Raw genomic sequence first — 15,436 nt, 5'->3', positions numbered from 1 at the left:
CACATATGTCGCACTTCCCAATTGTTGCTCATGGAAGGCGCAGATGTAGATGACGATGATGATGATGAGGAGACGACGATGGAGCTTGAGGACAAGCTCACTTTAGGAGGGCGGGGTAATGATGGGCTTCATAATGATCAAAGGCCCAAAGTAACACGTAAGCTCAATCCACGTATTTAATCAGACTGCGTCGTTTGACAATGTCTTCTTTTCTATTTTTATTTCCTGCAAATAAGCAAGTGGGTTGTTTATCCACGTTTCCATTTTCTTTGTGATTCCAAGTTTGTAGTAGTTGTACTCCACGTTTCTTTTACCTTCCAGTTGTAGGAGTTGAACTCCAGTATTTATATCAATGAAAAACCCAAAAAGAGGCAATGATTAATTGCCCAAAAACAAAGTCTCGAGCTTTAACTGTTGTTGTTCTGTTCTTAAGGCTTTGACAACAATCAAAGCTTTCCAGCTCAGTTGAGAAGTTGGACCAAGCTTGTGGCTCTTGTATCATTGCAATCAGGTCTTTGCAATCAGTCTCAAATCTCTGACAGTTCGAGTGTTGTATCATGCTCTACATTGCCTATCTTAGCGCTTCTAGTGTAAAGGTGTTTCTCGCCACAAAACTATATTTACTAGGAGCATTGCCCCCGCGCAAGCGCGAGGTTGTGGACAAAGTTTTTGTTTCATCTCAATATTTGCTAGGGTTATTGTAGTTGTGAATTTTGCGTTTTGAGTTGTTTTTCAAGTATTTTTATTGTTATAGGGTTGGAGTTGTGATGATGAATTGTGTATGCATTATTCTCCACTTATGAAGTACTAAACTGTGTTAGTAATGTGATTGATATAGTTCGTGGTGTTGTTTGCAGTGTCACTGAGACTTATTGTTTGTTTGTCTTTTTAATTTGTTTCTTGTACTATTAAGAGTGAGAGTACCTTTTCTTTCTGAATATTTTTTCTATAGTTTAGTTGTGTAAGTTTTGTGTATTAAGTAATAATTTTTACTATCCTTATTATGTTTGTTATATGTTTCTTTTTTATTTCTAAACTTGTTGCTCTTACCGGACCTTTAAAACAAATACATGAAGACTTGTAGAAATAACTATAAAATGAGTGACAGTTCTGAGTATTTGGGCATTAATAGGTTTTAAACGAATTTATGTATTTCTCATAAGAAGACAATAATATTGACCTGTTAACATTGGACATGTAAGCTATTTTTATAGGACAAGAGGAGTGAGCAGGTGGAGATGTTGTTGCCGCCTTTGTGTCTGTCGGGATTTTATCTTGTATTTTCTGGTTTGGTTGTGTTTGTTTCTCTTTTATTTGATGGGTAATATGTAAACAAAAATCATTGTTAGTTGTATTTATCAGAGTTCGTAATCTGCTCTGCTTTTTTGTTTAGGTAATTTCACTGATCTTAGTTGTCGTCTTCGTCTTCTTCTTTGCATAAAAGTAAGTTTGTAAATTGTTAAATAGTTGGCCGTGTAGTTTGTATTTGTTTAGCTAACTCGATGTATGTGTCGTTGAGTTTTAGTTGAGGTGATTGATTTGGTATATTTGCTTTAAAGTTTATTTCTAAGATTAGACAAAAAAGAGAGGTGATCATTAATGATTTGTCTTTTTTGGAATTCTAATTTTTGGTGTTTTGATTGTTTGGGATGTTGTGGTTTCTTTTAAGTTGTAAAATAAAGAATTGTGTAAAATTAGTTTGATAAGTAAGGGAGATAAATAGACGACCACATATTTTGGGTATGAAATATTTTTGATTATTGATGTTAGCACAATATAGATAATAATATAAAGGGAATTGTGTGTTGATTGTTTCTTACGGATCAATGAGGAGACAGATAACGACTCGGGTTGTTTCTTTGGTAAGGCCAGAGCCCTGGACATAACGGATTTGCCCAACCACATCTGCGGGTTTAAATATTAGTTATGATATCGAAACATAATATAAACCCATATGCAATATGATAATATACCTGGGAGTTCTAGGTTTGTGTTCGCAATCACTTGGAAATTGTCAAACAATCTAATTATGACTGGAGATTGATCTTAGGAGCATCCGTGATGACTTCATCAATAATAGTTGGTGAGATGAAACGAATGAGGAATGAATGATCAGTTATCTTGTACATGCTTGAGCACCTATCAACCTCAAAACGATCGACTTACACAATGGAACCGACTTTCAAAGATGGCATGTAATGATTAGCATGTCCGGCGGGAATAAACTCATGAATCACAGAATCTGCAAATAATATTATTCAACAAAGAATCAGGAAATCAATTAAAAATAATCTATATTATTTTCCTTCCCTAGGCCCGGCCCACAGAGAAAGCCGAAGAAGCAAGAGTTTTCGACATTCATAAATATATATTAGTTTCGGCCATCAATGTACAAAGTATCCTTTAATTTAATGGTATAAATGTTGGTGTTTATATCTCAATAACCCGGGTTCGAACCATAGACTTGACACTTTTTCAGACTTTTTAAAAGTGGGACCCACAAAATGCTCACGTAGCGCGCTGAGGAGAGAGCAAAAACTCAATCATTATAATATAGATTTTAAGTTGTTTGGACTAATTAAAATTGGTAAATATATAGTACAATTTAGTATACATATGTCTTGGGTTGAAAACGAATGTTTATAAATATCCAGATCCATTACTTGTAGCTATATTAAGGAAATAAGCTTTCGGACCCATGCATGATATTTTATGTTTCTCACGGTTATTCATTATACGGGTTATGTGATAAACGATACGAACCGCACGGTTCGCGAAAATATACTCGTAAAAATAAGCTTTGACGTCGGCTGATACATAGAAACCCCTGTTCTAAAAATCGGCCGCCTATGCGCTACGCGTCAGTCTTCCGCCCCGATTTATGCCAAATCGGTTTAAAAAATCGGATATCCGATTTTTTCCGCCTAGACCGTCTAAATGACCGCCTAGCCGCCTAAATGACCGCCTAGCCGTCTAGGCGGCCGCCTAATCTATTTTTTTTTTTTAATTTTTTTAATTTTTTAATTTTTTATTTATTTTATTTTTAATAATATTTTTATTTTTTATTTGATCTAAAATTTTATAAATATCATTTATATTCATAATTTTGATGAAAAATACACTATATTAAGTTTATATATTCTATTTGTGTGTTTTATACAATCTTAAACATGAAAATGTATTAATGTTACACACAATTAAAGATTAACATATTTTATAACACAGTAAACCATCTAAAAATTCCGCCCCGCATAATTTCCGATTAATCTCCGATTTTCTCTTTATGCGCTAGGCCCAACCCGACCGCCCGACTAGCGCCTAGCGCGTTCCCAAACAGTGATAGAAACAAAGAAAAACATTTGACATTAAGCTCACCATCTCTGAATATATACGCATTAACCACGCACAATAGAAGCCCCAAGTATTAATTGAACACCTAAAAGGTGACATACCAAATAATAATGGGGATTATCAACCCAAAAATCTCCAAATTGCGCGACTAATATGATTATAATTTATAACGACTCACATGATATACGGTAAAAAACATTAATTCATAGCAACGTATAAAGTTTGAGACTGCAACTTGTTATAGTTCTCTCTCCTGGAACATGAGTGTAACTTGACGAAACCCAAAGCCTGCAGAAACACGCAGAATCTTTTCTTTGGTTTTTAGACCGGTCTATAATCTCACGTGCAAAACAAACCACACAACACCTCTCTCTATATCTTATACTTTTCATAACTCAACTGGTTTGGATTTTCTTTGAGACTTATTCTGTTCTTTTTTAAATATATATATATGTCAGCTTTATAAACCTCACAAGCTTCTTCTCTCTTCCATCGATCCAAACCACAACTTTGTTTGACCTTCTTGTATCTTTTCTCTCTTTCATTTCTTCTTCAATTTTTCTGAGTTTTTAGAGAAAAGTTTCTATTAGTTTATTTTTATTGTAGACGTATAATATTACAAGTTTAATTTCCCTAGTGTGTCTTTACCTTTTGCCTTGTCTCCCTCACGAGACAAAAAGAGAAAGACAAACACTTTCTGTCTTTCTTTTCTTCCTCTCTCTCTCTTGCTCCGACCCCTTTCAAAATTTGTAGCTAATTATGGCCTTAGAGGCTGTTGTTTACCCACAAGATCCATTCTCCTACATCTCTTACAAAGATTATCAGTTTCACGACTTATACTTTCAACAAGAAGAGGATCGAGATCCACTAGAAACCAAGAACAACGTTAAGCTAGGGCAAGAACAAAGACAAGGGTTTGAGAGTATTTATTATAACGGCAACAGCGGAGATAACAATGATGATTATAACTACAACGATCAGAAGGATCTTCAATGGCCACGAGACGACCTTCCTTATGGATCTATCGTCGATACCGAGAACCAGCCTCCAACGTCTGTTTTAGCGACGGGAGAAGGGAGGAGAAAGAGGAGGAGGACGAAGAGTAGCAAGAACAAGGAAGAGATCGAGAACCAGAGGATGACTCACATCGCCGTCGAGAGAAACCGTCGGAAACAAATGAACGAGTACCTCGCCGTTCTCCGTTCTCTCATGCCACCTTCTTATGCTCAAAGGGTTAGTCTCTACATACAACAAACTATATTTGTATACGTGTGTGTGTATGAGCGCGTGAAATCTTTTCTTAACACGTGAAGAAAATAAAAGCAAAAGGCAAAAGCCTATGTTCTAGACTTCTAGTTTCATTAGGATATACATAGGCTATATGCATGTATAGTGTGTGTATGTTTAACAATAATTAACTTTGATAAAATGATGAATGATTGAAAGCCGTTGCGTAAATACAACGAATGTCTTTAATGTTTTCACAATATAAGATCATGTAGTCTATATAGATGAAGTTTTGGGTAGTAAAACTGTGGGAGCATAAATAAAATTGAACATCTTTGCACAAAAAAGGACTATATAGATCATATATGCATGATAAAGTTGTGACATAATATTTAAATATTAAAGGTAGATTGTTTTTGAAAAAACCTTTTTGCAATTTCTATGGGCTTAAACCTATGGTTGGTGGTGGTTGAAAGGGAGATCAAGCGTCAGTAGTTGGCGGAGCAATTAACTACTTAAAGGAGCTTGAGCATCATTTACAATCAATGGATCCTACGGTAAACACCCCTGCCACAAAAGAGGCTGGAGACGGCGCCGGCGACCTGATGAACACGATCGCCGCCAGCTCATCTGGACCGTTCTCAGATTTCTTCGCATTTCCTCAATACTCGAGAAGGCCTTCCTCGTCGTCTGTGGCTGAGGGAACGGCGGAGATAGAGGTGACGATGGTGGAGAGCCATGCGAATGTGAAGATACTTGCGAAGAAGAGACCGAAACAGCTTCTTAAACTGGTGGCATCGATTCAGAGCCTAAGGCTTACTGTTCTTCATCTCAATGTTACCACTCGTGACGACTCCGTCCTCTATTCCATCAGTTTAAAGGTACATTTCTTATCTCACACCTTTTTTTTTTATTTCCACTATTTATAGCTTCATAACCAAACTAGAGTTAGTGACATATCATATTTAAGGTTTTATATTTTGTTGGAAAGCCAAATTAAGGTGGTGTTAGTGGATCACTAATATAATAACCGTTCTGGATTTTTTTTTGGGGGTCAATGATTCATTGGTTCTTCCATCACAAAAGTTTTATTCATAATACTTATCTTTTTCACACATTTGATTTGTCTCTTATTTGTACGGCTTGTGATTTAATTTGTCTGGGCCAAAACGGTTTTGAAGAACAATTTCGTGTATTTCGTTTTTTACTTGGTTAGGGCTGGCCTCAATTTCAATTATTGGGGAGTGAGGTCAAATTCATCAATTCTTATTTATTAAAAATACAAACTTGAGTATCAAAATAATGATTCTTGTAAGAATCAGGGACCAGAAAGATGACATATGCCTATACATGTGTGTATGTGTGTACATGTGTACTTGTGGAAGTTTTGGTGGTCACAGTGACAGAGCTGTGGATGCACTGTGGACGGCAGAACGAAATGACGCCACTAGTTTCAGGACACATTCACAAAAGCCTCTTCCTCGAAATATATACATTTTCTTTTATTATTTGCACTTTACCTTTTTTACTGTATCAACTCTTTTCATGTAATTTATATTTGAAGTTTACTTTAATTCTTTTTAATGAGAAAATGGGTTGATTCAGGTTGAAGAAGGGAGCCAATTGAATACAGTGGAAGATATCGCAGCAGCTGTGAATCAAATCCTAAGGAGGATCGAAGAAGATTCATCCTTTAGGTAATACTAGGTCCTTGTCCGCGCTACGCGCGGATAGTATTTTGATTTTTTTTCATATTTTTGTACTATTATGTTAATTGTTTAGTTTTATAAAATGTTATGTTTTTACTGTAAATTTGGAATTAAAAATCTAATTTTTCCTTACTGTAAAGTAAGTTAATTTTTTTGAATCTTACTACAACACATTATACACGAAGAAAATATAGTTGGTCTTTATATTCTTATTTGGTGTAATATTAAAAAATTTGATGTTTGTTTAAATGATTTTTTAAAATTATATATTTTAGGATTGATTTTCGTGACTATATTTTATAATTGGCTAAAAAAAATTGTTTGTCCCATATAGACATCTACATAAATGTGGATTTCTGATAAATTTGTTCATTGAGATATTTAGTTTCACTTTTAACTTTATTCTCTTTTTTGGCACCCTCATGCTAGCTTGTGGGGCTAGCCAACTTGGTGCAAAAGGGTTTACAAAAGCTGATCGAGATGCGCGTGATCGGACACCTTTTGTTAGGCTATTCGTACGAAATTTTAAAGATCTAGGAATATAAGCAATAGAAAGTTCAGAAAATTCTTTGGATACAGCCTGTATTTCGTCGAGCTCCGAGTCCAATGCAGGTTAATTTTCCTCCTTTTGAATGAGTATAACCAGTTGTTCACAGTCGATTGAAAGACCATCTCTCTGTGTCCAAACTTCAGTATCACTTGCATTACCCATAGCAAACCTTCAGCTTCCGCCTGCAGTGGTGATTTGGTGCGTGTATATCTGCCTTTGCTCCAAACATCATTAGAAAGTCACCATCCATTAACACAAAGCCAAGTCCAGATATGTCTCTTTCATTTATCCAGGATGTCTAGCAGGAGCGTTTTTTTCCAGAGGAACAGTTGTGTCTGTTACCTCAACTCCCATATCAATCTCCATAAACTCGTCTATACGTTGAGCTATCCTCCAACACTCTGCTTCAATTTTATTCGCTAATGGGAAAGACATAATTCCTATGACACTATTAATGATTGTTTTTTTTTGTAACACCGGTACGGCAAACTTATGTTTTATTTAACAAAACTTTTATTTTAATTTCGTATTAAAGAATCAATCATATTTTATATTATCCATAATTTTAGTAAATTTGCTTATTTGTCATGTTTTTTTTAGGTTTTAGCTAAATCATTGATTTATTATTTATTTTTAGCTAACTCACTAATTTATTAATTTAAAAAATATCCTTAATTAATATTATATATATTAAAAATGAATTTTATTTTAGTAATATTAAATTTCTATTTTATATTAAAATTTAGTTAGTTTTTCTTATTTGTCATATTTTATTAGGTTTTAGACTTTTTGATAGGTTATTGATTTATTATTAATTTCTAACTGATTCGTTAATGTGTTAATTAAAACAATACCCTTAATGAATTATATATATAATTAAAAATAAATTTTATTTTAATCATATGAAGTTTATATGTTATATTAATATTAAATATTTGATTCTAAAATAATATAATAAAATTATAGAAAAATTTAAAAAATAAGACAATTTTATATATTTTTTGTTGCTATCTGAAAACAATATTTTTATTATAAAAGTTAAAAAAATACAAAAAATTATAATTAAATATTATTCAAGAAAAAAAATTTATATAAATATATTTTCTAAACTATTTCTAAGATTTGAGTGTTTTAAAAAATTTAACACGGGATGTTTAAAACACGGGATTATGCTTGTGAGAGAGTGGCTGGGAATGGGCTTCGAGATGGGTCGAATGGACTTTAAAAATAACTTTTTTTTTAACTCAAACCCAATCCGGATGACATGGCATCTTGATTGGTTCATAATATTTTACCTATGTGGCATGGCTTAGAAATGAGGGATTTAGTCCCTTTTATATAGTAGGATAGTTGAACTTTAGTATGACACATTTAGAGGAACTCTAAGTTTTCATGTGTTATCTTTTTACTCCTTTCGTATTAAAATAAAATAAAAATAAGTAACTTTTCATTTTTCCGTATTTACTGTTTCACTTTTTCATGTATGATGATGCTTCATTTGTCCTTTCCTTTATAGCCTCTATTCAGTCCATCACTGAAATGTAGCATTTGCTTACCAAAACATGGCGAGTGTGTATAATTGTAATGGCAAGATGGTAAGCGACTGATTGAGAATTCTGTCTCGACTAAGCAGCAGGAGTTTTTGAAAATTAGATCTTATATAGTCTACTTACGCTACAAGAAAGTGAGTAATTTCCAACAGCTAAATTCGTTAATTTTTTATCTGGAAAGTCTTTTCTACGGATTTTCAACTGATTTAGCAGTAAGCTTCATATTGTTAGAATCTTTTTCGATCACAAAGCACCAGAATTTTTTGATCCGAAAATCAAATTCATAAGAAATTCCAAGTTTCCGTTAAAAATTTATGACATCAATTTTTGTTAGAAATTTCTAACACAACAAACCATCAAAAAGTTTTGATGATTGAAATGTTAGAAATTTCTAACGGAATAAACCATCAAAAAAAATTAAAACACATTTGAAAAAAAAAATCTAGATATTTTTATATTATTATAATACATATTATACAAATTTTGTTTAAAAAATATTTTTTTATTTTTTCTACAAAATAGTTTGGTTAAAAACATAATATATATCATTTTAATAAAGCATTTTTCTATTTTCTATTTCATAAAATACATAATATATATCATTTTAATAAAGCAATATTACTAAATACTTTATAAAACGTTTTCATAAAAATCATGTTAAAAACTATTACTCTCTAAATTATTTCTAAACCATAACTCTCTAGTTCTTAAAGTTCAAAAACTAAATTAAACAAAAAAAGAAAAAAAAAATATGCTTAAACTAACAGAGAGGCTTGAGTTTTTAAGAAGAAAAAAAGAAAAAGAGAAAGGTGATTCGGCAGAGGAGGTGAAAGAAAAAAGATATATTAGGACAAATAGTAATTGGTATATATATATATATATAAATGTCTGACCAAAAAATGGTTTTGGGAACGGTCAGATTTTTTTTGTTTGCCGCTTCACAGTGTATATTTTAGGCAAAACAAGAAGCCAGAGTCGTGTCTGAATACAAGCCCATCAAGCATGTGTTTCATGGTTGATGTAGTTAAATTTATTTTAGGGACCAATTTGAGAAAAAAATTGGTTTGTTCGGTTGGATTTGGACTAGTATTTTTGTTCAATTTATTAACATGTTTGATTCTTCCTCCAAACTAATTTTACCAACTATTATAGTAAAAGGCCAAGAGAAAATTATTTTCTTCTAGACCCGAAAAAATCAGGCACATCCCTGAAAATGATAATTGGTATTATTTTTTTTTGCAACAGTTGATGATAATCGGTGTATATATACATATATAAATTTCTGACCAAAAATGGTCTTGGAAACCGCTCAAAATTTTTTTGTTTGCCACTTCTCAATTTATATTTCAGGCAAAACAAGACCTTTAGAAAACTGATGATAATTTTCTGAGGCATAAATTTGTTAGAAATTTGCAATGGGCTGACGATTTAAAGAATGTTTAGGGATTAAAAGTATTAATTCAAAATTTTATGATACATTTACCATATTACTCATATAGTTCTCTAAATCTGTCATAGAATAACTAAAATACAATAGCTTCAATTAGATTATAGAAAATTTTAAAAACTTTATAAATATTCCTAAAACAAATATTATAACTTCTTATACACTTATATTAACACTTGTATACAATTTCATCACAACTAAGAAACCGATAATGTATTATCTTTAATAAGTCAATAAATTATATATATATTAGTTATGTATATTATAATATATGCGAACATAATTTGATATTTGTTGGCCAATTTTGAATCACTAAACTATGTTCCATTAGACTATCTTTGAGACTTTTTTAACCGAGAGACAATATTGCACTACAAGAAAACAGCGGTATTCTGACGGACATTCCGACGGAAAATGAAATCCTCGGAATATCCTACCCTAAATTTGGTTTCCTCGGAATTTCCTCGGAATTCTGTCGGTATATTCCGAGGAAATTCTGAGGAACACTTGATATACTCGATCGATCGTTGCGTTTTTGAACATAAACGGATCGATCGATGCGTTTATAAAAAAACGTTCGAGATTTTGTTCATTCGATCTATTGGATATCCACATCGATCGATGGGATAATCTAATCGATCGATCACATTGTTACGCTTTGGTCCATCTTGGTGATCGATCGATCCATTTTGGGATCGATCGATCACATTGTTACCCCAAACCCTGTTTCCTCGGAAAAGCCTCGGAATATTCCGAGGAAATTCCGAGGAACACTTGATATACTCAATCGATCGATGCGTTTTTGAACATAAACGCATCGATCGATGCGTTTATAAAAAAGCGTTCGAGATTTTGTTCATTCGATCTATTGGATATCCACATCGATCGATGGGATAATCTAATCGATCGATCACATTGTTACCCCAAACCCTGTTTCCTCGGAAAAGCCTCAGAATATTCCGAGGAAATTCCGAGGAACATTTGATATACTCGATCGATCGATGCGTTTTTGAACATCAACGGATCGATCGATGCGTTTATAAAAAAACGTTCGAGTTTATCAAGTGTTCCTCAGAATTTCCTCGGAATATTCCGAGGAAGATAAGGGTTTCCTCGGAATTCCCTCGGAATATTCCGAAGAAATAGGGTTTTTAAACCGAAAACAACGTTTTGCGGTTTGAATAACACTTATATAACCCTTATTAAGTGTCTTAGACTGATTATGAAGTAAAAAATTTGTTCCTTACCCTATAATAAACATTTTTCCGATTGTATGAACGAAATCTCCACAACATAAGAGAAACACTTATACACTTTAATGAACGGTAAAGGGAATACTTTCAATTCGTTTTGAAATTTGTTATTTCATGGTTTATGCTCATCTATATAAAGAATCCTCAATGGTATTCATTACAATTGTATAAGAAATGAAATACAGCAAAAAAAATTGATGTTTTGAAACCCCAAACACTAGTTCCTCGGTATTTCCTCGGAATATTCCGAGAAAATTCTGAGGAACAATATAAATTAATAGAAATACATGCACAGGATATTCTTTTTCCTCGAATTAATGAAAATATTCCGAGGAAATTTCGACGGATATTTAAGTGGCCGTCGGAATTTCCTCGGAATATTTTCATTTAACCGGGCAAACAAGCCGCCAAATATTTCGCGAAAATTGAAATTGAAAATACTGAGGGAATTCCTACGGAAAATATCCGTCAGACCCAAGGTTTTATAAACTCGAACCGCATCTTCTTCCCCATTTCTCTCTTCTTCCTCTCCGGCGATCTCTCTCTCCTTCCGGCGTTCTCCACCTTCTCTCGCGACGATCTCTCCGGCGAATCCTTTCCATTCCCTTACAAATCATGTAGGGACCCTATCCCACTCTCTTAGGTCCTATTTGTTAGGTTTTTAAGTAGATTTGATGATTTTAGAAGTTTTTTGATAGATTTTTGTTAGGGTGATTGGGTAGGATTGTGATTTGTTTTGTAATAGGTTTAGAATTGTGATTTGGTTGTGTTGAATTGATTTAGAACTTTTTTTATAAATTGTTTATTATTTTTGTATTTACAAAACGTTTTTTCTATATAAATTCGATTTTACAAAACGATTTTGTATATAAATTCGATTTTTGGATTTATAAAAGATGATTTCATATTTATAAAAATATTTATATTTATTAAAACTAATTTTGTATTTATAAAACATTTTTTTGATTTATAAACACTATTTTTTTTTTTTTGTATTTATAAAAACTATTTTTAAATATACAAAACGTTCTTTGTATATAAATTCGATTTTTGGATTTATAAAAGATGATTTCATATTTTAAAATTAATTTTGTATTTATAAAAAAAAATTTTATTTATAAACACTATTTTATTATTTTTGTATTTATAAAAACTATTTTGTATTTATAAAAAGATGATTTCATATCTATAAAAATATTTATATTTATTAAAACTAATTTTGTATTTATAAAACATTTTTTTGATTTATAAACACTATTTTATTATTTTTTGTATTTATAAAAACTATTTTGTATTTATAAAAAGATGATTTCATATTTATAAAAATATTTATATTTATTAAAACTAATTTTGTATTTATAAAACATTTTTTTTATTTATAAAAACTATTTTATTATTTTTTGTATTTTAAATATGTTTTTATTTCAATTTAAATTTTATATTTTCGAATTTTAATTTAAAAAAATAAATTTATAATTTTTTTTTTAATTTTGGAAATATTCCGAGGAAGTGTATCCCTCGGAATATTCCGACGACATCTTCCTCGGAATATTCCGAGGAATTTCCGACGAAAAAAGTTCTCGGAATATTCCGAGGAAATTCATTTCCTCGGAATTCCATCGGAAATTTCCGAGGGATTTCCGAGGAAAGATGAATTTCCGAGGAGTTATTTCCGAGGACTTTTTTCGTCGGTATGTCGTCGGAATAGCGTTATTCCGACGACATACCGACGATTTTTTTCCTCAGTATGCCGCTGTTTTCTTGTAGTGTTCTAACAAAAATATATTTAGGCCAACGCATACTGTACTAAAGCTGTCAAAATATAAATTTTCACACTAAACATTCATATACCATTGAAAATGAGTTGAAAATTGTGACCACATTTTGCCGTTACAAATTTCTGATAGCTAGAGATTATTAAAAGTTTCTGACGGAATTCTGAAAGATACAATTTTGGATAATCCATTGAAATTCTTGAAGTTTTTTTTTCACAAACAAATACCCATCAATTTTTTTTGACGGAATTCTGATTGTTTTCTAGCTAATCCATTTGAATTTCATCAAAAATTTATGAAATTTTTTCACAAACAATTAACTGTTGGAAATTTATGATAGAATTTTTTTTTTTAGATTATCCATTAAAAAATATTTCGAAAATATTTAGCAACAAAATCTGGTCAGAAAATCCATAGAAAACACCTTGTTTTCTTATAGTGATTTATACATTATGTATAGGCCAGTGTCTCGATAGTATGATAATATCAATGAATCAAAAACTGATTGATATATAGGTGTGATCACTACAAGAAAATTGTCATATTGCAATAATGATATTTTGTTGCATTAGCTAATATATTGTTGCAAATATAAAATTGCAATAAAAATGTGACAAATTTTAATTTCTTACCATTTAGATGTTGCAAATTCACATTTGTTGCATATACGTAGCAATATTAGCAACAAATTGAGTTGTTGCTATATATGTCATATTATTGCAACAACTTATTTGTAACAGTTTTGTTGTATATTTACAACGTATTTGTGCGACATTAATAGTGGCAAATCATTGTTACAGAAAATATATAGCAAACAAAATAGTAAATCTGCGATAATTTTTATTGCAATTTTAATAGTATTAGTGCAACAAGATGTCTATAAAATATTTTGTAATAATTATGACGTATGGATGCAATTTAAATCGTTACAAAAGTTGCTATATAAAATATGGCCGAATGTTGTTGTAATGGTTTTGTTGCAATATTTTAAACAGTATTTTTGGTGCAAATATTTTGGTTCAAATATTTTGGTGCAGTACTATTTCGTTATAATAATATCAGAGGCGTTATTTATTTTTCATTAAATATATTTTATAATAATACAAAACCCAAATGACCAACTTTCTTAAATAAACTAAAATGTTAAAAGTTCAACAATGCATTATTCGCGAAATACCAATGATAATTTGAATGCTACAAACCTAAAAAAACTTAGAAAAAAAACTAAAACAGCCAACTGAGACTTGATTGTTGACCCTCGTGGGTAGAATAGCTGGACAAAATGATCCATTCACTTTGGAATGATCGAGAACACCTAAGACGTTCAATACTTGGGCTGCATAAGCTATATATATAACGAAAACAATAAAATCTAAACTATCTCGATATTGGATATATCCATATCTTTTTAGTTAATATTTTCGAAACAAACTAAAGTTAAGCGGTAAAAAAATATTAGGTGGGAACAACATTTGACTAGATAAAAAATATATTCTAGTAGTTGCAACATTTGACTAAATAAAAAATATATTAAGAACAATATGATTTACGGGCATGCAAATGAAATTTGATCCAGTTGATAGAGTTAGTATACACGAAAGAAGACCTTAAACTACTAAAGTTTTTTGAACCGTTTCTAGTTTTGTGGGGTGTCATACTTCTGCATGAACCCTTTAGTAAAATTTCAAATGAAAAACAAAAATATAGAAATCATATGTGTGGGTTTAGGTTATTGAGTTATTGATATTGTAGGTGAGCTTTGAAGGTTGCATATGAGAGAGGATGCTTTGGGTTTCAAAAGGGAATGAATCCTGATGATGAAGCGCTTTGGGTTTCAAAAGGGAACGGATCCTGATGAAGAAGTGGCGCTTCATGTATTGAAGAGAATATGTATTAGCTCATTTACATTAAAGAGGACTCTACGTTTCACTCTATCACTAGCCGCCTCACGTACCGGAGACCTTTGGTAAACAGGGACAGCACTCGGACGGCTCGAAAACATCCCCATGACGTCTCAAATAATGAGGGGACAATGATGTGCATATGGTCACATACCGGAGACCTTTTGCCACATATTTTTTATATATTTTTTTTTTACAAATTAGCTTCAAAAATGTTGAATGCTTCTTGCAACACTCGCAAGATATTTGTTTATGTTGTAAAAAGTTGCAATTTAGTAACAATAAAATACAACGTCTGTTATAGTTGTTATTTTGCAATAAATTTGTAATGAAACAGTAACAAATATTCATTATTGCAAGTATATTGCAATAATCATAGCAACTTATTAATGAAAACATACATTGCAATTTTTCTGTTGCAATAGAACTATTTTCTTGCGTGGATGTTTCTTGAAATAACTTAAGTACATATATAAAATTCTTTGTTGAAATTGTTCTAGGTGAGTAGCAAAGAATTTGAAGTATTCGAAGGGTTTCTTTTTACATTATAAAATCAAGGGAATTTGCACTCCCTACCCAAACCTTATATCATATTTAGGTGTATACCCTATTTCTCCCCATTTTTTACCCCATTTTTACCCCAAAAACAATGGTATCTCAATTCTTTGTGTAT

The 15,436-nt window shown here is 31.6% G+C and overlaps 1 protein-coding gene and 1 long non-coding RNA gene across 6 annotated transcripts; one reads left to right on the top strand and one right to left on the bottom strand.

Annotated features, from left to right (window-relative positions):
- Positions 1-3,683: 3,683 nt before the first annotated feature.
- Positions 3,684-4,460, bottom strand: LOC111204473. Its single transcript, XR_002656920.2, has 2 exons — positions 4,000-4,460; positions 3,684-3,912 (listed from the first exon to the last, which is right to left on the bottom strand). It is a non-coding gene; the product is annotated as an uncharacterized LOC111204473 (long non-coding RNA).
- Positions 3,901-14,633, top strand: LOC106392145 (transcription factor bHLH96-like). Of its 5 annotated transcripts, XR_007324698.1 has the most exons (5): positions 3,901-4,584; positions 5,055-5,459; positions 6,184-6,275; positions 6,717-6,899; positions 6,981-7,319. XR_007324698.1 is itself a non-coding variant. In XM_048760079.1 (4 exons), exons 1-4 carry the CDS (start codon positions 4,111-4,113, stop codon positions 14,616-14,618), a joined length of 975 nt encoding a protein of 324 aa, XP_048616036.1. In that variant the 5' UTR covers positions 3,901-4,110; the 3' UTR covers positions 14,619-14,633. The 5 variants fall into 5 exon arrangements, 4 of the variants coding, with proteins under 4 accessions (XP_048616036.1, XP_048616033.1, XP_048616035.1 ...); XM_048760079.1 differs by lacking the exons at positions 6,717-6,899; positions 6,981-7,319 and adding an exon at positions 14,615-14,633; XM_048760076.1 differs by lacking the exons at positions 6,717-6,899; positions 6,981-7,319 and adding an exon at positions 8,354-8,820.
- Positions 14,634-15,436: the final 803 nt, after the last annotated feature.

This window comes from Brassica napus, chromosome C6 (genome assembly GCF_020379485.1).
Source record: "Brassica napus cultivar Da-Ae chromosome C6, Da-Ae, whole genome shotgun sequence".
NCBI lineage: Eukaryota > Viridiplantae > Streptophyta > Magnoliopsida > Brassicales > Brassicaceae > Brassica > Brassica napus.
The sequence above is the reverse complement of the archived record's forward strand: the minus strand, read 5'-3'. Positions and strand labels throughout refer to the sequence as shown.